Source organism: Mirounga angustirostris, unplaced genomic scaffold, assembly GCF_029215605.1.
Source record: "Mirounga angustirostris isolate CCGP_5_RB_7025 unplaced genomic scaffold, mMirAng1.0.hap1 SCAF_1, whole genome shotgun sequence".
In the NCBI taxonomy this organism is placed as follows: Eukaryota; Metazoa; Chordata; class Mammalia; order Carnivora; family Phocidae; genus Mirounga; species Mirounga angustirostris.
Genome location: NW_026991709.1, coordinates 80444977 through 80469231, shown reverse-complemented (window position 1 = coordinate 80469231; position 24255 = coordinate 80444977). Strand labels below are relative to the sequence as shown.

The window sequence follows — 24255 nt, the reverse complement described above, 5'->3', positions numbered from 1 at the left end:
CAGAAGTAAAGAAAGAATAAAGGATGCTTTCACTATTGGTTCTGTAGTTTTGGTCAACTGCGTCTTCTCCCTTTCGGATGGCTCTGAGAGCCCAGGCAAGGGGGGCGGACATGAACTTGCAGTGGTGCTGACACGTTCTGAGAAGCCTGGAAATGGGCTCATGGAGGTGCACACCTGGGGTTTTGCCAGGGGGCAGAGTGAAAGGGCAATGAGTCACAGAGTTTGAGGACCCTGACAAGACAGTGGCTGAAGGGATGACCTTGGAAGCGATATTTGGAAAGAGAAGAAAGTAAAGATAAGGGGAGCCGATCAAGTAATGGATGTAGACGGAATAACCAAGGAAGAGATGTAGGAAGATACAAGGTTGTCGGGGAAAGGTCAGAGTTTGAATTTCAGATGTGGAGAAATATTCAAGGTAAAGGCAAGACCTACGGAAAAGGTGTAAGTAGGGGTAGGATGAAGACAATCAGGGTGGCAGCAGGATTTGGGGGAAAGTGGATAACTGTGAGCCAGCCACAATTTTCGGCAAATGGGGGTGGGAGGGGTAATGACAGTAATGAGGAGGGAGAGAGCGATCAGACCAGATGGCAGAACCACAGAGGAGTGTCCTGAAAGAGACAATGGTCTGAGAAGGGAACTGGGAAGTGGCACCGGGGCCGTGGACAGTGAGAGAAGCAGCAGTATTCTCCTAAGAGGCCTGCAGGAGGAGCGGGTGCCCAGAGTAAGCCGGGTCTCAGGCAGGAAGCAGATCAGGCTGTAGGAACGTTCCAGAGGGCACAGGGAGCCGCGGGAGGCTGCGTCACAATGATCACGTGCGCAGCAGTATGGGGATAGACGTGACAAAGGGGGAAATGACCAAACTCTCTCACTTTATTTGTATCCAAGTTATCTGCCATGGATTTTAAATGCTTCTTCAAATATTTTTATGAACAATACGGGGTACACTTAAAAAAACAAAACTACAAACTTTTAGACACTTCATGCCAGACATGAATCTGAAATCTTTTTTAAAAGGCTCACAACAAGGAAATAGGGAAACTCTCAAACAATGGTTGATGAACACAATACTGATAAATTTCATCTTTGCTGTTATATTGCATTAATTATTCTTGGCTTGAAGGAACATAGAGAAGAAACAGAGTAAGTGCACAGCAACTAGAAACAAATATTGGCGTTGCTGAAAAAAAGCACAAAAAAGAAAGAGAGTTCTCTGTCACACTCTCTGTCCACCTCCTTTAAAAATCACAAGTGAGTGGGGAGATGGGGTAACTGGGGGATGGGCATTAAGGAGGGCACATGATGGAATGAGCACTGGGTGTTATATGCAACTGATGAATCCCTGAACTCTACCTTTGAAACTAATACTACACTATATGTTAATTAGTTGAATTTAAATAAAATAAAATTTTAAAAATCACAAGTGAACAGAGTCAATGCCAGAAAGAGCACAGTGTGACTGATAACAGAAGACTGAGAAGATGTAGAGTGGGGTCTTTCCCTCCAAACTGGGTTGGTGCTGGACAGCTGGGTGAGGGTTAAGAAAGTTGACACTTTCAGTAAACTATGGACCTCCTCCCCCAGAAGACCATATATAAGCTGACACATATAACATTTTGCTTACCATTTCAGGGGAGTTTAAAATCCACCAAAGACCATTCCTGGGTCAAGACTAAGAACAAGGGAAGCTTAGGAAAGTAGCCCAAAGAAGCCAATCAGAGGACTAGCTTCTGAGGAAAGAAGAGGTTTTGTTTGGAAAAATTCCAGAGGGAAAAAGTAGGGAGTTCACTGTTTCAGGGTGCAGAGAGATTTGAGGATAGTGATGTCAAATGAGAAGTGAATGAATCCAGGGACCAGAAAAGGCAAAGAGCCTTCATTCCAAACACTTATCTACAAGAGTGACAGACCATACTTGGAAATGTGGTACAAACAATAATCATTGCTGGGAAATCCGAGTGAGAGATTCATGCAGGGAAGAGGAGGCAATGAGTAAGAAAAAAATACCCAGAGTCTAGAGTCAGACAGACCTAGCGCCAGACCCTCACACCGCTTGTGTTTAGCTCACTCTTGAGGAGGTTGGTGTCTCTAGGCCTCACATGTAAAATGAAGATAATTCACGGGCTGGGGTGAAAACCAAGTTAGCCACACAAATAACATGCTTAGTATAGAGCCTAAGCAAATGGCAGCACTTCCTATGTGCAGATTTGGAGAATGACTTTAACCCCACCACGTTCTTACCGACAACGCCAACCGAGGAGATGGGCTGTGCCGTTGCTGTTTTCCAGGATGCTCCCGAGGGGGTTGACCACTTACTGGCATTCCTCTCCGCAAAGAAAACATATTGCAGGGCTCTAGCCTGCCCTGATTTCTGAAGGTACATGAACAACTCCTCCTCCTTCTTGATGCCCACTTCATAGGGATACTGGACGGCAGCCTGGACTGCACGGACACACGTCTCCTGAGAAAGGCACCCAGGATGCTGCTTCCGCATCTTCAGAAGGGCTTCACTGAAAATGCTGTCCATGTTGGACAAGCTCTGAATTGGCTTGTTGCAGAGTCTACGGGATTCTAAAGGCTGATCTGGAAGAAAGAAGAAAGAAAATCGGATCTTTGGAAATGTTACTTATACCAAGGGACTAGGAGTATGTAATAATAATAATAATAATAGACAACAACCTGCTCCAATTAAAAGCACAAAATTAAATACTATTCATCAAGATATTTTAACACTAGCATCAAAATATCTGATGCACCTTAGTCTGGTAAGATAGAATTTAACAGATTCGACGCAATTTTCAAGTTACCTCATGTAGGCATGAAAGTTTCCTTTTCCTTCTGTTCCAAAGCCAAGACAGTGTTATAATAGATTAAATATTAAACTCTTAGTGAGTTTAAGGAAAATATTTCTGAGTTAAGAATATTTTAGATTCAAAATAATCTCAACTCCATTCCTGATAGTAACAAACACTTAAAAAGACCTAGAACAGAAGGGAGTGTTATACTGGTACAAGGGGAGACATACGAATCAGGGGAAGATAATTGAGAGTTCAGAAATAAGTCCTGGCAATTAGAGCCAACTGATTTTCAGCACAGGTGCCAAAACAATTCAATGAAGGGAGAGTTTTTTCAATAAACAGTGCTGAAATAACTAGATAGCTATATGCAAAAAAAAAAAAAAAAAAAAATAGATCCTTACCTAGAACCATATATAAAAATTAACTCAAAAAATTGGATCATAGGGCGCCTGGGTGGCTCAGTCGGTTAAGCGATTGCCTTCGGCTCAGGTCATGATCCCAGGGTCCTGGGATCAAGTCCCACATCGGACTCCCTGCTCTGCGGGGAGCCCGCTTCTCCCTCTCCCACTCCCCCTGCTTGTGTTCCCTCTCTCGCTGTGTCTCTCTCTGTCAAATAAATAAATAAATAAAATCTTTAAAAAAAAATTGGATCATAAATCAAAATGGAAGAGCTAAAACTATAAAAATTTCTAGAAGAAAACATAAGGAAAATCTTTAGGACCTTGGGTTAAGCAAAGTATTCTTAGCATGATTCATGAACAAAAAAAAAATCAATAAACTGGATGTCATCAAAACTTAAGACTTTGTACTTCAAAGGATACCATTAAGAAAATGAAACAATAAACCATAGACTGGGAGAAAATATTTGTATGGTAGGCAGAGTAATGCTGCACGCCCCCAATGTCTACTTCCTAATCCCTAGAACCTATGAGTATATAACCTTACATTGCAAAGAGACTCTACAGATATGATTAATGGTAAAGAACTTGAGATGTGGAGATTATCCTTTCTTGTCTAGATGTTCCCAACCTAAGCATAAGAGTCCTTAAAAGAGGAGACCCTTTCCCAGCTATGCTGAAAGAGACATTGATAATGAGGAAGGGTCAGAGAGACACAACATGGGGAAGATTTGACCTGTTGGTGATGATATGGCTTAGACGATGGAGGAAGGGGGCCAAGAATCAAGGAATTCAGTGGCCTCTGGGCCATTCCCTTGACTTAGAACCGGCAAGAACATGAGGACCTTGGTCTTACAACACAAGATAGTGAATTGTGCCAACCACCTGAGTGAGCAGGAAACAGATTCTCCCCTAGAGCCTCCAAAAGGAGTATGGCTGCAGAAACCTGCATTTTAGATCAGTGAGACCCAAACAGCAGACTTCTGACCTATAGATCTGTAAGATAATAAATCTGTGTCATTTAACCTACTAAGCTTCCAGTAATTTGTTATCAAAGCAATAGAAAACCAATACAATTTGTAAATCAAATATCTAATGCAGTATTTGTATCCAGAGTATAGAAAGAATTCTTGTGACTCAGTAATAAGAAGGCAAACCACTCAGTTTTTTAAATGGGCAAAAACTTGAGTGGCTATTTCACCAAAGAGGATATATGAATGGCTAATACATATGTGAAAAGGTGTTCAACAGCATTAGTCATTAAGGAAATGCAAATAAAAACCACAGTGATAAAAAAAAACCATAGTGAATGTGGTGGGTTGTCTCTAAGTAATAGGATGTCATTTCTGAGATTAAGGTACAAAAAGACTCTGGCTTCAGTCTTGTTCACCCTCTCTTGCTCTCTCACTCATTCATTCTGATGGAAGTCAGTTGCCACGTGTGAGCGGCCCTTTGGTGAAGCCCACGTGGCAAAGAACTGAAGGAGACATTCAGCCAACAGCCAGTGAGGGGCTAAGGCCCTCAGTGCAACAGACCACATGGAACTGAATCCTACTAACAACTACTTGAGTCAACTTGGAAGCAGATCCTCCCCCAGTCAAGCCTTGAGGTGGGAAGCCACAGATAATACCTTGAAGGCAATCTTATGTGGAATCCTAAACCAGAGAACCTAGTTCACCACGCCTATATTCCTGACACACAGAGACTGCCAGGTAATAAATGTTTGATTTTAAGCAGTTAAATTTTGGAGTAATTTGTTATGTAGCTAGAGGTAACTAAGACAGACCCACTAGAATGACTATTATTGAAAAGACATCAATACCAGGTGTTGGTGATGATGTGGAGTAACTGGAATCCTCAGCCGTTGTTTGTGAAAATCTAAAACAGGACAGTACATCTACTTTGGAAAACAGTTTGGCAGTTCCTTAAAAGGATAAGCTTATTGTTCAACCCAGCAATTTCACTCCAAGGAATCTACCTAAGAGAAATGAAGACATATGTCCCCATACACCTTATATACAAATATCCGTAACAGTATTATTCATACCAGCTCATCAACTGATGAAGGGATGAAGAAAATGTGGTAGAGCTATGCAGAATACTGTTCAGCAATAAAAATACTATCCGCAAATTACTGATACATGCTGCAATTCAAATGAGCCTCAAAAACATTATGCAAACTGAAAAGAAGCCAGATCAAAAGATTACATATGATATGATGCCGTTCATGGTAAATGTCCAGAAAAGGCAAATCTGTAGAGACAGAAAGATCAGTGGTTGCCTAAGGCCGGGGGTGGAAGTGGGAGAAGTTGCAACAAAATATGAGGGAAATTTTGGGGGTGGTGACAAGTCCTAAAATTGACTCATGGTGATGGCTGTGCAACTCTATACAGTGAATCTACCTCATTAAAGCTATTTTTAAAAATGCCTAAAAATGAATTTATCAAGAAACATACAAGACCTTTAAGAAGATAACTATACCATTTTATTGAAGAACATATAAAGACTTTAATAAAGAGAGAGACTCCATGTTCCTGGATATAAACATTTCATAACATAAAAATATAAATATTTTCCATATATATTATATATGAATTTCTAATCAAAACCCTTGTGGTTCTATATTTTTTAAAAAACTCAACAGGGGCGCCTCACTGGCCCAGTTGGTAGAGCGTGTGACTCTTGATCTCAGGGCTGTAAGCGTGGAACTTACTTAAAAAAATAATAATAATAAAAGTAAAAATAACTTAATGGAATTGAGTAGAACTCAACAGAATGATGATTCTGAAGTTTGCATCAAAGGATAAATGTGTATGAGAAGCATTATCAAATAAGATGTGATATTAAACTTTAAATCTGTTATGTCCTAGTATAATGTTATCAGTCATAATTTTAAGATGTATGTCATAGAAATAACCAAATTCTTTTGCCAGTTGCAATATAATAAACTCTCTTGTCAATTGCATTAAAATAAATGCATTATCAGATCTTAAAATAAAAAGAATAAATGTGTAACACATTATATTACCAAAACTGCTGTCTAAAACACTATGCCAGAAACTTTTTTTAAAGTGTTACCATCTCTTCAAGAATACACCATTACATCAAAAATGTACACTTCAGTTAATTAGACAGAAAACCTACCAGAGGTTATAAAGCAGTTTCAGTATAAAAAGGCATATGAACATGACAGCAATACCTGTCTGGTATTGGTGTGTTACAAAGTGTGCAAGGGAGACTGAGTAAGGTTTGGATTTAATCATGTACACATGTAAATTTATCTTTGAGGCACTGCATAATCTCAAACTTTTTTTAACCTAGGAGGCAACAATACTTCCTAATGCCTGATAACTAAGTAGACTCGAAAATAATGGATTTTTATTTATTTATTTTTAAAGATTTTATTTATTTATTTGACAGAGAGAAAGAGGGAGAGAGAGAGCACAAGCAGGGGGAGCAGCAGGGAGAGGGAGAAGCAGACTCCCCGCCGAGCAGACAGCCAGATACGGGGCTCGATCCCAGGACCCTGGGATCATGACCTGAGCCGAAGGCAGATGTTTAACCGACTGAGCCACCCAGGCATCTCCCCAAATAATGGATTTTTAAATTAATGCTTTCCCATATGATGTTGAGAACAGGAAAGGAGGGGAAGACAGTGGTTAGACATGTGGTCCCTGTGTGCCCTCCTATTGTTGGAAAGACATGAACTCTACCCAACAGGTTTCCAATGACTTGCTCAATTTTCCAATGTGTTAGCCCAATCCTCAATTTCCAGGAAGGCAAGTTCAGCGGAGAAGGATGGAGCCCCTTCCAGGGCCTACAGCTGATTTAATTTCCTGATGGCCCCAAAGGGAGGCAAGAGGGGACAAGTATGTGGAGGACGAAGTGCATGAGGAAAGGGGACAGAGCCGCCAATGCTGTGGCATGAACAGGCAGCTGGGGCAGTCTGTGCCGGGAACAGGGCATATTTTAGAGCTGAATTTCTGTCCTTGTGACACTACCGGAATTCCCATCTGATTAGGACTGATTCTCAACACCATAGTACACATCAAGAGTTATCCAAGGAATTTAAAAAGTTCAGATGCCCATGCCCCACTGGAGACCCAGCTAAGAATATTTAAGGGTGGGGCCTACACATGTGTATTTTTAAAACTTCAACACTTGATTTTGAAGTGTAGCTTCTGGAAAGTGCAGGAGCAGAGCATTAGGTCAGCCAGGATCTGGATCAAGGACAGCTGGAGCTCCTGGCAAACTCTGCCCTGGACCAGACACTGAAAAGGGAAGAAAGAAAGAAAAAAACAAAAAACAGAGAGAAAAGAAAAAAGGAAAGCCTGCTTAATTGTGTGCAGTAATTATTGCTGATCAGCATAATGCTATTATCCTGGGGATACTCAGAATCTATCCGACTGCAGATGGGCATTCTGGGAACTACCTGTGGCGCCTGTCCAGACCAGTCTAGGGCCAAGCTGAGCACATCCACTGGAGAATTGTGGATCCAGGCGCAAATACAGATGCTTTTTCCCTGCTCAATTTCCTATCTCTTTCCTGCTGCAGCTATAAAGGATGCTATTACCTTACAAATTCGTTCTATTAGAACAAAATATATTCAGAATTTCCCCTTTGGGTCTACAGGTATGCTGTTTTCAACGTGTGTTTCTTATACACTTGGTTGTTTTAGTGTCTTGGTGGTTTTAAATTCACTCAGCTGTACCTACAGAATAAGAGAGGCAGGTATGGGCAGGTCAGCACCAGCAAATGAGGTCAGCACCCAGGAAAATGAGGAGAAGAGGAACTAATTAGTGATTCAAATATGCTTATAATTGAATTCTTTCCTTGACCCATTCACATTTTTTTCTTAATTCTTTGAGGTATTGTAAGGCAAAAGAATACTCAAGTTTTGATTTAAAAAAAAAAATAAGTGAATCACCCTCCTAAAGGAAGAAAAGGAGGTGATTATTTCCCCTCTTTTCTTTCTGGTAAACTGACAGGAAGAGATTTTCTCTGCCTAGTTTAAAGAGAGGCATAACATGTAATTTACAGAAATGGTTACCTAAGGCATAAAGGATGGTTTCTTCTCCAGTTCTGATAAACAGTAAGTAAGCTGTGTTTGTCACAGAAGCTCTGCAAAGGACATACAGGACAACTGTACTTTTTCAGTCTTGCAGGAGGTCACCCACAGAACTCTGGTATTACAAAAAAAGGCAGCTCAATTTAGACATGCGCTTAGGCCTTCTCTGTGAGGCAGGGTCACTCTGTTCTTGTGAAATGTGTATATAAAGGTTCACAGAGAGCAAAAATAAATTACAAAAAGCAAAAGATAAAATGGAGAGAAAGACGATGATACCATTAAGATTTGTTTAAAGTCACAAAATCAAAATGAACACACAGACCAAAGTCTGTAGGCAGACTTAGAATCACTAAAAATGGCTAACATGGTGTCATAATCATAACAGAACCAGGGCTCGTTACAGGGACAAAAACATCATTAGGTTCCTGAGTTGAAGCCCCCCAGCTGGATGTCTCCTGTGCCCATCTTTGAATAGCAGCACATACTTTCAGCTTCATGCTAGAAACATGCACGCAGGAACGGGGAGTTCTTACTCAGTTTGGAAATAAGCAGGTTGCTGGCCAAATGCAAATGCAAATAAATAGCATTTTATGGGACCCTCTCCTCCCCAGTTGAGCCAAAGCAATCTGGTTTGACCAAGTAATTCTGAATTGCTCTGCTTAATCCATTGCACTGCAGTAGTCTGAGAAGCTTCATATAACAAGAGCACTAAGATGCATGATGTTAATTGACTTTCATAGTCAACTCTCCTCTCCAGGATGCATGTTAAATTGTAAGAGAAATTTGCAGCTACTTCCCAATCATACATATATATATTATGTGGAGCTTGAACTCACAACCCTGAAATCAAGACTTGAGCTAAGATCATGAGTCAGATACTCAACCAAATGAACCACCCAGGTACCCCCAAGTCATATTTTTAGATACATGCTATCCTCCTATAATCCCCTTCTATCCATAACTGGTTCTAAACTGCTGATTGCAACATTGACCATTGGAAATTCCCTTCCTTCTCCCCTAAGGAACTAAGTAAGTTCCTTAATCTTTTCCGTTATTACATTTTATATATATATACATATATATATATATCCTTGTTATTATTATTATTGTTATTGTTTTTAAGTCAACATTTCAGCTGAAGAAGTTGATCAGGGGTTGGGGGTGAGGATGGGAGGGTGAGATGTAGGAATGGGGTGGGAATAGGCTTAATTAATGGCATATTTTTGCAAATGGGAAAGGAGAACTCAATAATTTTACATGTATTTTAAAAATCAAAGTATAGGGGTACCCGAGTGGCTAAGTTGGTTAGGCAGCTGACTCTTGATTTCAGTTCAGGCCACGTTGGGCTCCGTGCTCAGCAGGGAGTCTGCTTGAGGATTCTCTCTCCCTCTCCCTTGCCCCTTCACCCACTCACACACACACTCTCTCTCTAAAATAAATAAATAAATTCTTTCAAAAAAATTGAGGTATAATTCACATACCATAAAAGTCACCATTTTAAAGTTTACAATTCAGTGGTTTTTAGTATACTCATAAATACCTATTATAAAATACAAATATATATTTATAAAAGATTTTTGTGGAGCCTCTCCTTCAAGTCAATCCATCATTTTGTTCTGCCAAATAACCACATACTAATAGCTATATTTAAAAACAAAGACCAAAAAGAAGAAGAAGGAGGAGAAGGGGAGGAAAGTCTAGAACAAACAGAAAGGAAAAGAACAAGACCTTCAATGAAAGTGAAAGGCAAAATGAACAAGTCTCTCTACGCTATGCATCTTGTAAGATAATAAATGGCAAATGTACATATGATTCTATGAGATAGTCCTTTGTCAATCTGCACTATTTCTCTACCTTGTATCTCTGGCATTTACCGATTACAAAGCAGCACCAAGGAATCGTAGGATTCCAAATAGTGGAACTCATTTTAAAAGCAACAACAGGGGCACCTGGGTGGCTCAGTCAATTAAGCATCCGACTCTTGATTTTGGCTCAGGTCATGGTGTCAGGGTCGTAAGATTGAGTGCCTCCTCAGGCTCTGTGCTGGGAGTGGAGCTTGTTTGAGATTCTCCCTCTGCCTCTGCCCTCCGCACCCCCCCCGCCGCCCCCTTCCCCCCCCCCCCCGCCCCCGGCTCATGTATTCCCGCTCTCTCTCTAAAAAAAAAGCCAAACAAATAAATAAAACCAAACAGGAAATTCCCAGAGTTTCCCAGGGAGATTCTAAGACTTAACCCCCAAAAGAGACACAGTGTGAGCGTGCATACACGGTGATGGGCAGAGAGAGAGGGAGAGAGAGAGAAGCAGACTCCCCGCTGAGCGCAGAGCCCTACTCCGGACTCTTGATCACACAACCCTGAGATCATGACCCGAGCTGAAATCAAGAGTCGGATGCTTAACTGACCGAGCCACCCAGGCACCCCAAGATAAACATTTTTTTTAAAAAAAAATCAAGAGTCTTCTTTAACTATCGCCCAATACAAGCACTGACAAAAATTTTTTAGTTTATTTCCTTATGCAAATATGCATATGAAGACATATACATGCAACTGTGCATTTTCCTATCTGGTTGTTTTCTACAGTATTACATGTAAGCATTTTCCCAAGTTCTTCACTTTCTTTAAAAAATGGAAGTTTAAGGCGCCTGGGTGGCTCAGTTGGTTAAGTGACTGCCTTCGGCTCAGGTCATGATCCTGGAGTCCCGGGATTGAGTCCCGCATCGGGCTCCCTGCTCGGCGGGGAGTCTGCTTCTCCCTCTCCCGCTCCCCCCTCTTGTGCTCTCTCTCTCTCTCACTCTCTCTCTCAAATAAAAAAAAAAATCTTAAAAAAAAAAAATGGAAGTTTAAAAAAAAATATGGAAGTTTTAATGGCTGAATGGGGTTGCTTCATTGTGATCTACCACCTTTTATGTAACTAATCCCCTAAAATTAGAGTTTTGAGTTGTCTCCAATATTTTACAATGATATCCATACTATGGAATACTATTAGGTAATAAAAAAGAATGAAATATTATTACATGAAACAATATGGATGAATTTCAAAGATACTATCCTAAGTGAAAGGAGTCAGACACAAAAGGCTATATGCTGTATTGTGATTCCAACTATATGAAATTCTGAAAAAGCAAAACTATATTAACAGAAAGTAGGTCAGTGATTATCTGTGGCCAAGGGGAAGGGAAGAGAATCTACAGGAAAGAGACATGAAAATACTTTTTTTTTTAGGGTAATAGAAATGTAGTGATTGTGGGCGCCTGGGTGGCTCAGTTGGTTAAGCGACTGCCTTCGGCTCAGGTCATGATCCTGGAGTCCCTGGATCGAGTCCCGCATTGGGCTCCCTGCTCGGCAGGGAGTCTACTTCTCCCTCTGACCCTCCCCCCTCTCATGTGCTCTCTCTCTCTCATTCTCTCTGTCTCAAATAAATAAATAAAATCTTTAAAAAAAAAAAAAAGAAATGTAGTGATTGTGACAGTAGTTAGACAACTATAAACAATTACAAAAATTCTTCAAACTCTACACTTGGAATGGGTGGATTTTACTGTGTGTAAATTATACCCCAATAAAGCTGGAAGAAATGAAAACAGAAGCAAAGATTACTTATGAAATTTCTTGAAAAAAACTTATTTTCATTTTTGCATATTTCCTTTAAATTTTTGGTCATATTCATACTCTATATAGCTATAATTATAGAATTTATGTAAATTTATATTTTAGACATTTTTATACACAATTTTACATATTTCTGTATAGTCTTCATAATTACAATTTAAAATAGTTCCATATAATTGTCAAAAGCTAAAAACCATTTCCCTACTGTTAACAGGTGAATTACCAAATTTTAAAGCAGATGATTCCTAAAAAAAACGGAAAGGAAAAAAAAAAAAAAGCAAGTAATTCCTCCTCAATATTTGGATGCCACCAAGTGGACAAACTGTGCAATGTTGCAGAGACCGAGTAGGCCATTTTATAAATTTTAAAAATAAAAAAATTAACTTAATGTTTAGTTTTCTAATTTAAAAATTATTTTTAAAGTCAAGTACATTTTTAAAATTAAAACAGACCATTTTACAATTTACTAGACTATGATCCTCATCTATCTCTTTTAGTTCCTTAACTCTCAAATCTCAATCTAGGGAAATCAGTTAAGGAAAAGAACTTCCTGTGGAGACCTAGTTCTTTACAAACTAAAGCCATGGTTGTCAATGTTAGACATGGGTCTATCACCAGCCCTAAACCAAAAACCCTTGTACGCATCTCCAAACGCAAAAAGCCTTTGCTATCAGCCAATCGAGTGACTTCTAACACGACAATAAGCCCTCCCAGGAGGCACAGTGAAATCAGAGACAAAAAGTTGGTGATGATTGTATGGAAGGCAGAGAACAATACCAGGAGGCTCATTCCCTTTTGGGCAAAGACTTGCTAATTCTCTATATGAGTCACCAGGATCTTCTCTCTACAGTCCCTGGCTTCTCCAGTTCAAGCTTTTACGGTCGCATTGAAACCGCAACTGGCTAGAGCCACAAAAAGAAAGATTATTTCAGGGAAGTGTTTGGTCCCTGCCAGGGTCGACAAAAGGATGACTTTTTCAAAAGAATGCCTTTGAATGACACTGAGCCTTTGCCTACCACCAAGCCGAAAGAAGAGCCTGAAGCTCTACCTGTGACCCATCACTGCTCCCCATTATTTTTTCTGGCACTCTTTAACCCTCTCCATCTTGCTGCCAATCTCCATAAATTAAAAAGGAAAAGTTGAAAAGAGGAAAAAGGGAAAACGCTAGGAGTGCCACTCCCAAGGACTCTTAAAGGAATGAATGCCATGAATCCATAGAGTGAGAAACCAGCGAGAGAAAGAAAATACAGCTCACGAGACATAACTATGGTTTCATTGTGGCAAATTAGAGAGGCTTGTTTCTTTCTTTTTTTCCCCCCCAAGATTTATTTATTTATTTGAGAGAAAGTAGGGTGAGAGGCAGAGGGAGAGAATTTTCAAGCAGACTCCCCACTGGGAGTGCAGCCTGATCTCATGACCCTGAGATCATGACCTGAGCCAAAACCAAGAGTTGGATGTTCAACCTGTGCCTGAGCCCCCCAGGCACACTGAGAGTCTTGTTTCTGTTTGCTGAATTGTTTGTTTGCTTGTTTTCATTTTAATTCTATTTCTTACAGAAAATACATTATTTCAATCCAAATTCAAAAGTACAAAAGGGTAAACAATGAAAAATTTTCTTCCAAGAGCTTCCCTGGCTGACCAACCCCATTCCCAGAGGCAACCATTAACCATTTCTTGTGAATCTTTACAGAAATATCTTATATGTAGATGAACAGTTACATATATACATTCTCCCCATATAGACATTCAGGTCCATCCCCCTTTTCTTTTTGCATAAATGGTGACCCACTATACACAATGATGTATAGGTTTTTTATTTTAAAGATATTTATTTATTTGAGAGAGAGAATGAGAGAGAGAGAGAGCACGAGTGGGGTGAAGGGCAGAGGGAGAAGCAGACTCCCCACTGAGTAGGGAGCCAGATGCGGGACTCGATCCTGAGACTCTAGGATCATGACCTGAGCCGAAGGCAGACTCTTAACTGAGCCACCCAGGGCCCTGGATGTATAGTGTTTTTCACTTTGTAATACAATATGTCGTGGCATTTATAACGTATTAATATGTACAGTTTCTTATTCATTTTAAAGCTCCATCATATTTTATCACATGGATGTACCATAAGACATTTAAGGAATTCTTTATTAAAATGAAAGTTTAGCTTGCTTCCAATCTTGTGCTATTTTTATTATTATCTTCTTACCAGAAATTCTCTGGGCTAATTTGATTGCTTCTTCAACCGGGTCTGAGTTCACAATTTCATCTAGAATACCCAGCTTGAGGGCTTCATCTGCCAAAACATGTCTTCCTAAAACAAAACAAAACAAAACAAAACAAAACAAAACAAAAATCAAAGAACAATGTGAGGTTAAAGCAAAAGCATTACTCTCTCTAGTAGGGAAGGTTATCTGTCTTGGATACAAACATCTATTATTAAATGAAATAAATAAGCAACACACTGACTATTATAGTAGAAAGGTCACTGTATAGGTAACCAGAAAACTTAGTTCAAGCTTCAGCTCTACCTTCTACTACTATTTGTGTGATGATGAATTGTATGGGGACCACCCCTTCCTCCTAGGCAAATGGGAGTAATTATGCTTACCTTGGTAATTCTGAGTATCAAGTGAGAATAACACATTTTCTTTATAGTCTATAAATCTCTATGGAAGCACTTTGTGAAGTAGACATTTCTAGAGAAGAGATGATCAAGTTTTGAGACCAATAACAGAGATAGTGACAGCAGAGAGTAGCAGGATCTTTCTTACACCAATATACACCAACACACATACCATCACTGATTACCAAAAAAAAAAAAAAAAGACAGTCCTGAAACATGAATATAGTTGGATAAGCAGGGGGAAATTATCGATTAGGTTGACATTATTGAAGTTATAGTCAAAATTACACGGGATAAATGGGGTGGACTTGTGTCATTTTTTGCCTACCCAGCATCTCTCCTCGTTTGTGGAGTTGCTATTGTGTGAGTTTTGGAGCCCTGCCTTTCACCACAGGAGCTAAAAGGGAAGCAGAAGTGATCAGACAATTGTTGCTTCAGATCCATGCAGGGAGGGTGTGGCCCATGACCCCAAGTCTGGAGAAAGGAGTGCTCTACAGAGGGTTGTCAGCCTGGAGTGAGGACAAAAAGGAGCGCTGGCGACATCTAGTGTCTGATGGCGGTGGAGTGAGGACAAAAAGGAGCGCTGGCGACATCTAGTGTCTGATGGCGGTGGTACCAGGAGCTGCTAATGGGCAGGGGTGGCCCTGGCCACCTCCACTATAGAATGGCAGCTGTAGGGTGTTAAGAAGTTTGATGAGCGGGCGCCTGGGTGGCTCAGTTGGTTAAGCGACTGCCTTCAGCTCAGGTCATGATCCTGGAGTCCCTGGATCGAGTCCCGCATCGGGCTCCCTGCTCGGCAGGGAGTCTGCTTCGTCCTCTGACCCTATCCCCTCTCATGTGTTCTCTCTCTCTCATTCTCTCTCTCTCAAATAAATAAATAAAAAATCTTTAAAAAAAAAAAAAAAGAAGTTTGATGAGCACCACTCCTAAGTTCTTCATTGGGTGTAAATACGTAATTTAATCTGAATATTCTGAAGAACCGGGTTAAGGGATACGAGCATCCCTTAACACAGGGTCAGAAGAAAGGAGACAGTAACACCTTACTTGCTTTCCTGCCAGTACCATCTTGCCTTGTGGAAAAGTGATCATCAAATCAGTCTTGAGGGTAACAGTGTCACAGTCCTTGCTGTTCATACAGTGTTAGTGGAGGTCATCTTTGAGACAAACCCTCCATTCCTGGTTCTTAGGAGTGCTTCAGAGAGTTACAGATGGGTTTTCTTGATCAGAGAGACAGTTCAATGATTTCCGGCAGGGGCCACTCTGCAACATTATTTGGGTGGTGTTCTAGAAGTGCCTTTGAAAACAGGCTCCCAGATTTCCCCCTGGGGCGAGGAGGGCAGTGAGGAGTGGATGAGTGGCTGCAGGGGTCAAGTCTCCTGTGTATAAGATCACTTGGGGGCGCCTGGGTGGCTCAGATGGTTGGGTGTCTGCCTTTGGCTCAGGTCACGAATTCCAGGTCCTGGGACTGAGCCCCACGTCGGGCTCCCAGCTCAGTGGGGATTCTGCTTCCCCCCGTCCCCCTGCTTGTGCTCTCTCTCTCTCTCAAATGAATAAATAAAAAATCTTTTAAAATAATGAAGTGTTAACTCCATAGTTGGTGTTACGATTCTAGATACCAGCTTAGCTATGTTTAGTAAGCCTGTTTTAATGTTTCCCTGACTCATTCTTTTTTTTTTTTTTTTCCCCTGACTCATTCTTAAGTTTGCAAGGGAGTCTAAAGTGGAGACCCTAAAAAAAAAAAAAAAATCACTTGGGTAAGGGGTGAGTGAATCAACCTGCCCAGGTTAAGGGCACCAACGGCAGATAAAATGGAAAATGGAAACCTGAGTACAAAAAGGATCTTTGGGGCAACTGAGTAGATAATGTGAGCTACCCAGAGGATGCACTGCAAATTCCTTCAGCTATAATGATTGCTTCTAGCCTGGATTTCACACAAGTGGAGGTGTATCACGACTGTTCTTACAAAGTCAGTGAGATTCTGGGTACTTTGATTCTGTTTCAAGGGCCTAAAGACACAGCTCTGTATATACAACCCAAATCTTCAGGCTCAGATTTAAACTTGCTTTTTCTCTTGCTGCCCTCAGTGTAGACAACAACCCCTGTCCAATGGACTTTAATAAGAGCCCTGCCTAGAGCTACTATAAGGAGACCCAGGGTAACTGAAGCTGAGATTTCTCTTCTTCAAAGTGGGTAATCTCGATTTTTTCCAATGTTCTTCATGGCTTCTTTTCCAACCTTTAGAAAATCTTTGTCGACATAGAATCCTTTCCAGATGTCATTTTAAAGTCCCCCTAAAATTGTACAGACAACTTAAAAAGATAGGTGTATGATTCTAACGTTAATTTTCTTCTAATTCACCGTGACCTTTTCTATGCAAATCAAAATCCATCATATCCTTACTGTTTGTACTTCTTTTCTTCATCGGTTAAAAATAGTAATATTTCTATAAGCAGCAGTGCTTTGGAAAAGGCAATCCTTGTTCATTTCTTTTTTGTCAAAGAAGCCAGATTTCTTCTTGATTTCCCCCAAGATATGCTTGCCTTTGAGACTTAATGATGAAAACAGAGACACAAAATTCCTCAATATTTCCCCACATGCTTCAATTTTAGTAAACCTTAGACTTTACACTCATTTCACACTATTATAATTTCCTCTATATTTTATTCTGCTTTGCTTCCTTCCTATTTGATCTTTTGCAGAATGAACTATCTTATGCGCTTTGAATTCTGTAGTATATTGGATTGTAAGCACCCTCTTATGAATTTTACATTAGATACTTAACATACTGTACATTCTTAAAAGTGTACTTATCATACCATTGTAACTTAAGACAATTTCTAATTTAATTTATTGAAAGCAAGAAATTTAACACTTTTAGTTTTTCTATCTACTCTTTCATACTCTGTACAGATTTATAACAACTCCCCAGCATCTAAAAGAAAAAAAGAAGCATTTTTATGCACATAGACTCATACTCTTTTCTAATTTGGATCACATATACACAGTTTTGTATTGTGGTTTCTGTGTCAGAAAAAAATACGGATTTCAATTAGCAGTTCTCAAACCTTTTAATCTTAGGACCGCTTTGTACTCCTAAAGATAATGGAGGACTCCAAAAAGCTTTTGTTTATGTGGATTATTTCTATCAATATTTATTGTATTAGAAATTAAAACTGAGAGCTTTAAAAATGTTTCTTTATTAAATCACTTTAAAATAACAAGGATAAATGTTAATGTTAACATTAATGTTAACATGAATACATTTTAATGCAAAATAACTGTATTTTCAAAATTTCAAAAGCTTAGTGAGAAGAGTGTCATTGTTTTACACTTTTGTAAATTTCTTTCATGTCTGGCTTAATGGAAGACAGCTGGGTTCTCATACCTGCTTCTGCATTCCGTCTGTTTTGACATCACATGGAATACAACCACCTCTGGAAAGTTCTTAGAGAATGAGAGTGGAAAAGGCAAGTCACGTCCTATTGTTATGAAAGTAGCTCTGACTTCACGAACCGCCCCCAATGGTCTTAGGCATACCCAGGAGTCCCTGGACCACACTTTAAAACTTCTGATATAGATTACCATTTTAAAGATTGTATAGAATCTTAGAATAGGCTTATCATTTTAAAGACTGTATAGGATCCTACATTCATACAGTCTTTAAAATGATAACGTGGGCGCCTGGGTGGCTCAGTTGGTTAAGCAACTGCCTTCGGCTCAGGTCATGATCCTGGAGTCCCTGGATCGAGTCCCGCATCGGGCTCCCTGCTCTGCAGGGAGTCTGCTTCTCCCTCTGACCCTCCCCCCTCTCATGTGCTTGCTCTCTCTCATTCTCTCTCTCTCTCAAATAAATAAATAAAATCTTAAAAAAAAATGATAATAACGTAGGGATAATAATGTATGACAAACGTATGGAACATTCATACGCTAGGATCGGGTATTATCTGATTTGATACACACTATCGCTGCCCCGGAGCCCTGGGTACTAGGATCATACATGAATGTTCCATATATTTATCATTTATTTGTGGCTGGAGTGATTTTAGTTATTTTGAAAGTAATCTTTTGTTTTGTTTTTATCTTTTGGAAGCTTGCAGGATTCCATTTCCTGGAAGTTTAAAATCTTTACTAAAAATACATCAGGCAATTGATATCCCATCAGTTTTTCCCAAGAAAAACGGTGAGTTTGCTGAAATGTAATCTCTGGTTCCATTTCATATCTGAAGAGTTTCTTCTATTTTTTCCTTTGGTTACTGCTTCTCAACTTTTTGCCTCATGTTTTGGGAGCTCTTGTTATTCAAAGCAGAGACCTTGATTACATACCTTGTCTATCTTTTTGTTAAATTCTTCTGAATTTCAGAAATGTGTCTCTATCCTCCACGTTGCTGATTGAGTTGTCTGTTCGATCGTGTCTTCTTTTTATTGCTTCAAAAAGAAGTTATTTGGCCTAATGTTTTGATTTTAGACAGGGTGTTCTTATTTAACAAATACAATATTTTCTTTTCTAATTTAGATTATTTTCTAAAATTTTCATTTTCTTTCATCTTGTTTCACATTAATGCTTCACTCTTCTAATGCCACAGAATATTTTCATAGGTTTTGGGTTCAGTGTTAAATGTTTTTTTGTTTGTCTGTTGGTTTTGGTCACCAAATTATATTTGCTGATATATATTATTACTGCTTGGGAGCCCTGGCTACTAAAATTTACCCTCCACATCTTGTTCATATATAGAGAAAACTTACCTGGACTTAACCCACCTGAAAAGGCAGGTAGGATAAGGATGCCACTCACAACTTCTCCCTGACTATTCTAGGTGGTAAGAAGTATCTCCTCAAAGCCTAGCGCCTGAGGGTATCCCTGTCCTGGGAGTGACCATAAGGAAATTCATGGGCTGGAGCAAAGCTCGATGAGAACAGAGCAGAGACTTTCTATGCTATTCAGTGAACAAGAAGGACAAACCCTAAAAAAAGAAAGCAGAAGCAAGAGCAGGGCACTATAGTCCTTGTCATTTGATTGGACAGAGAACATCAGGGAATGAATCGCAGTGTGCTCAAGCATCTCTTTTGTAGTTACTGCGGAAGATTCAGCTGTTTTCGGGTAGCATTTTAAGGGAAGTGTGGAAAAGCAATGATGGTTGTTGTAATTGCTCCACTTTCCAGAATTAGCTCTCTAATGGTTTCCAGAAGATCAGAAAAGGTTAGCTATTTACTTATTAATTTAATCTAACTCTGTTTACTTATTAACTTCCTATGGGCACAGTGCTTACCAAGCTGGTGTTTTTTTCAACATTAATATCAGCAGGGGCTCTTCAACTTTCAATAACAATTTTTTTTTAGCATACTCTGTTAGAAAAAAAAAAATTTCCAAACCAAACAGCAACAGTCTTAATAGTGTCATTGTTATTAGGTACTGTACTAGTCTCCTCTACAAATTCCCACAAACGTAGAACCTTAAAACAACACACATTTCTTATCTTAGTTTAGGATACCAGAAGTCTAAAATAGGTCAGCAAAACTGTCTGGGGGCTCTAAGGGAGAATCTGTTTCATGGTCTTTTCCTGCCTTTAGAGGCTGCCTGCAGTGCTTGGCTCGTGGCCATTTCCTCCATCTTCAGAGCCAGCTGGGTAGCATCTTCTCTCCTCTCTGACCTCCTGCCTCCCTCTTCTAAGGACTCTTGTGATGAATTGGGCCCACCTGAAAAGTCCAGAATAATCTCCCATCTTAAGATTCTTAATTTGATCACATCTACAAAGTCCCTTTTGATTATTAGGTAATATATTCAGGAGTTCTGGGGATTAGGACATGGACATCTTTGGGGGGGGGGCATTATTCGGCCTGCTACAGTTACCATTCATTAAATGTCTTCTATGTGGCAGGTACTCTACCAGAAGCAAGTCATGTAATTGCATTATTCTTTAAAGCAACCGTGTGGTATTTTTACTGATTAGAAAATGGAGGCTGAGAGGAGATCAGAAAGAGCTCTGTCCTAAATCCCAGGCCAGTTTGTCCAACTGTCTCCTTGACATCTCCACTTGGATGTCTAATAGGCCTCTCAAACTTAACGTGTCCCAAAGTAAGCTCTTGTGATTCCTCCCTACAACCTGCTCCACCAGCAGCAATCCCCGGCTCAATAATGGCACCACCCTCCCAGCTGCTCAGGCCACCGGAATCACTCCTTCTCCTCTTTCTCGCACATCTCACTTTTGATGGGTCACAAAATCCTGCTGGCTCTCTCCTCATAACACATGCAGAATTTGACCATGTCTCACCATGTACATGGCTACCACACAGGTCTCAGCTCTCCTCATCTCGCCCTTGGAATATTAGAGCAGGCTTCTGCCCTTACCTCCAGTTAATATATTTTCAACAGCCAGAGTGATCTTTTAAAAAAACATAAACAAGAGCACTTGACTCCCTGCTCAAAACACCAATGTCTTTCTGCCTCATTTAGAAGAAGAGCCAAAGTTCATTCTTTCATCTTCAAAACCCTACACGATGCAACTTCATCCCCTACGTGTCTTCCCCTTACTCACTTCACTCCGGCTCTACCGACCTTCTTACTTTTCTTTGACACTTCCAAGTATACTGCTGCCTCTGGGCTTTGCATTGGCTATTTTCTCCATGTGGAATATCTTCCTCCAGATATTGGCATAATAAGCCTCCTCACCTCTTTCAGGTCTTCTCCCAGATGTCATCTTGTAGGAAAGCCTTTTTAACCTCTCCATCCCTAACATTTTATATGAAAATATTACCCTTCTGTCCCTCACATTTTATATTCCCACTTTCTGTTTTATCTTTCTCTTTAGCACTTATGTCCATCTAACCTACTATATATGTGACTTACATAATAGGGATGCATATGTGTGAGCATACAGTTGGGGTAGCTAGCCTCCAAAGTGACTACCAGGGAGTTTCACCTCTCAGGGTTCAAGCCCCCTCCCATGTCAGGAAAGACCTCTATAATCAATATCATATATACATTATGTATACATGTATATTATATATGTATGCACGTACATTTTACATATATGTGTGTATGTGTATATATGAATATATGTACATATATATGTATATACATGTGTATATGTGTGTATATATGTGTATATATATATCGTATATACATAATCAATCAGAAAAGATGGTGCAAGGCTCCAAAGCTAGGTCATAAAAGATATCGCAGCTTTCGCCTTGCTCTATCTTGGATCACTCACTCCAGAGGAAGCCAGTCTCCATGTTGTGAAGACACTCAGGCAGCTCTAGGGGGAGGTCCACGTGGAGAAGAAATGAAGCCTCCTGCCAAGAGTCAGCACCCACTAGCCATCCATGTGAGGGAGTCAACTTTGAAGTAGATCCTTCAGCCCCACTCAAGTTTTCAGATGACTACAGCTCCAGTCAATGTCTTGACAACAACTTCATGAGAAACCCTGAGCTAGAATCCAACTAAGCTGGTCCCAAATTCCTGACCCATAGAAATAAAGAAAGAAGAAATATTGTCAATCAAAATGTGACTCTTTCTTCCTACCTTACCTCTACTGGAAATCTCTTTATAAGTCTTATGGTATTTGGTAAATCTAGGGTGTCTAAATGTTTTCTAGTGTTGCATTGTTCACATTCCCTAGTGAGAAAGAACAACCTTTATTTGTAGCTAAAATCTTAATACTTGTGAAATGAAAAATTCAGTCATTTCCACACTAAAACCTGAAACCTTTCTGTGACAATTCTGGTTTTAATTCTTGTTTATATTACAATTTCTAAATTGGGTCTGAACATGATGCACCCTATGTGAATACCAGTGTCTGTGCATGGATACTCGAACTATAATAAAGCCTTACATATAATTGGCGCTTTGTATACACTTTCATTTAGAAGGCACTTACATGTGGTCTTCATGGTAACATCTGAGAAGCTCTCAGGGCAGGTACTCTTTCCATTTTACAGATGAGAAAATTGATCGTCAAAGAAGTTAAAGTATCCTCTTAAGATTAGTAGGGAATGGATGGTCAATATAGAATTTCTCTACATCCTAGTTCGGTTCCTCACATTGCTCTAGACGCTTGTTGGCAGGGTTTGTACTGACCTGAGGTAATTAAGTCAAGTGCAGCAGGAACTCCAATGAGTCTGGGGAGAAGCTGGGTTCCTCTTGCACCAGGAAGGATTCCCAATGTGACTTCTGGGAAGCCAATTTGAGCCTATCAAAGTTTGAAGGCATGAAGATCATAAGAGTGAGATGACTTGTAGAGTCAAGGCAAGCATTCCCCTGATTTCCCACACTCTAAAAAACGCCGTTCCATAATATTCGGCAAGAGTTTCTACAGGGCAAATTAGTGTACACTCTACTTTACTCAACAGCATAAACAGAGCTGTGCTGTCCCTAAGTCTTCATGTTGAAACACATCCCTAGCTTCTTACACACTTTTTCTCTGACTCCATTATGACCTGTTTGGGCCAACAAAAATGATATTCTCCAGAAACAGCTGTATGGAGCCCTAAAAGAGCCAGGCAGCCAAGAAATTAAAAAGACAACCCACAGAATAGGAGAGAATATTTGCTAATCATATATGTAGAATACATAAAGAACTTTGTCAACTCAATAATAAAAAGACAATCCAATTAAAAAGGGGCAAAGCAACTGCATAGACATTTCTCCCTAGAAGAGATACAAAATGGCCAACAAGCACATGAAGAGATGGTTCAATATCATTAGCCATCAGGAAAATTCAAATCAAAACCACAAGATACTACTTCACATCCACTAGGATGACTATAATAAAAAGATAGACAATAACAAGTGTTGGAGAGGAGGTGGAGAATACAAAACCCTCATACATTGTTAGTGGAAATATGAAATGGTACAGTCACTTTGAAAAATAATTTGGCAGTTCCTCAAAGTTTAAACACAGAGTCACCATATGACCCAGTAATTCTACTCCTGGATTTATACCCAAGAGAAATGAAAACACGCCCCCCACCCCCCACACACAAAAGGTACACACATTTTCATAGCATCATTATTCACAAAGGCCAAGAAAATGGAAACAACTCAAATGTCGATTAATTGACGAATGGAAAAAGAAAATGTCGTGTATCTATACAAGGGAATATTATTAGGCCATAGAAAGGAATGAAGTACTGATACAGGCTACAATATGGGTGAACCTTGCAAACATTATGCTAAGAGATAGAAGCCATAAAAGACAACGTATTCTATGATTCCATTTATATGAAATGTCTAGAATGGGCAAACCCATAGAGACAGAAAGATTAGTGGTTGCCTAGGACTGGGGGAGAGGGCAGATGGTGGGTTACTCCTAAAGGGTATGAATTTTCTCTTTGGGATAATAAAATGTTCTAAAATCAACTGTGGTAATGGGTACACAACTCTGTGAATATGCTAATATACCATTCAATTGTACACTTCAAATGAGTGCATTATATGGTATGTGAATTTTATCTCAATAAAGCTACTGCAGAAAAATAATCAGGCAACAACCTCAGTCCAGACAAGAGGGTGAGCTTGAGTCCTTTATCACATGCCTCTCCTGGCTATTTAAAGGTGGCTAAAGCTTGGGGCATCTGGGTGGCTCAGTTGGTTAAGTGTCCGGCTCTTGATTTTGGTTCATGTCATGGTCTCAGGGTTGTGAGATCGAGCCCTACATTGGGCTCATGCTGGGTATGGAGCCTATTTGAGATTCTTTCCCTTTCCCTCGGTCTGCACTCCCCACACCCCACCATCCCCCCTTCTCCCACTCACGCACACATGCTCTCTCCCTCTTTC

The 24255-nt window shown here is 40.0% G+C and overlaps 1 protein-coding gene across 2 annotated transcripts in view; it reads right to left on the bottom strand.

Moving 5' to 3' along the window:
* The window catches only part of EHHADH (enoyl-CoA hydratase and 3-hydroxyacyl CoA dehydrogenase), a 47815-nt gene that overhangs the window by 8712 nt on the left and 14848 nt on the right, over positions 1-24255 (bottom strand). The window contains exons 4-6 of one of the 2 annotated variants that reach the window (XM_045903215.3): positions 22558-22669; positions 14064-14168; positions 2236-2577 (exon numbers count right to left, since the gene is read on the bottom strand). In XM_045903215.3, the coding sequence (XP_045759171.1) occupies positions 2236-2577; positions 14064-14168; positions 22558-22669 (559 nt within the window). The remainder of the gene's footprint in view (positions 1-2235; positions 2578-14063; positions 14169-22557; positions 22670-24255) is intronic. The other variant, XM_064584156.1, reaches the window with a different exon arrangement.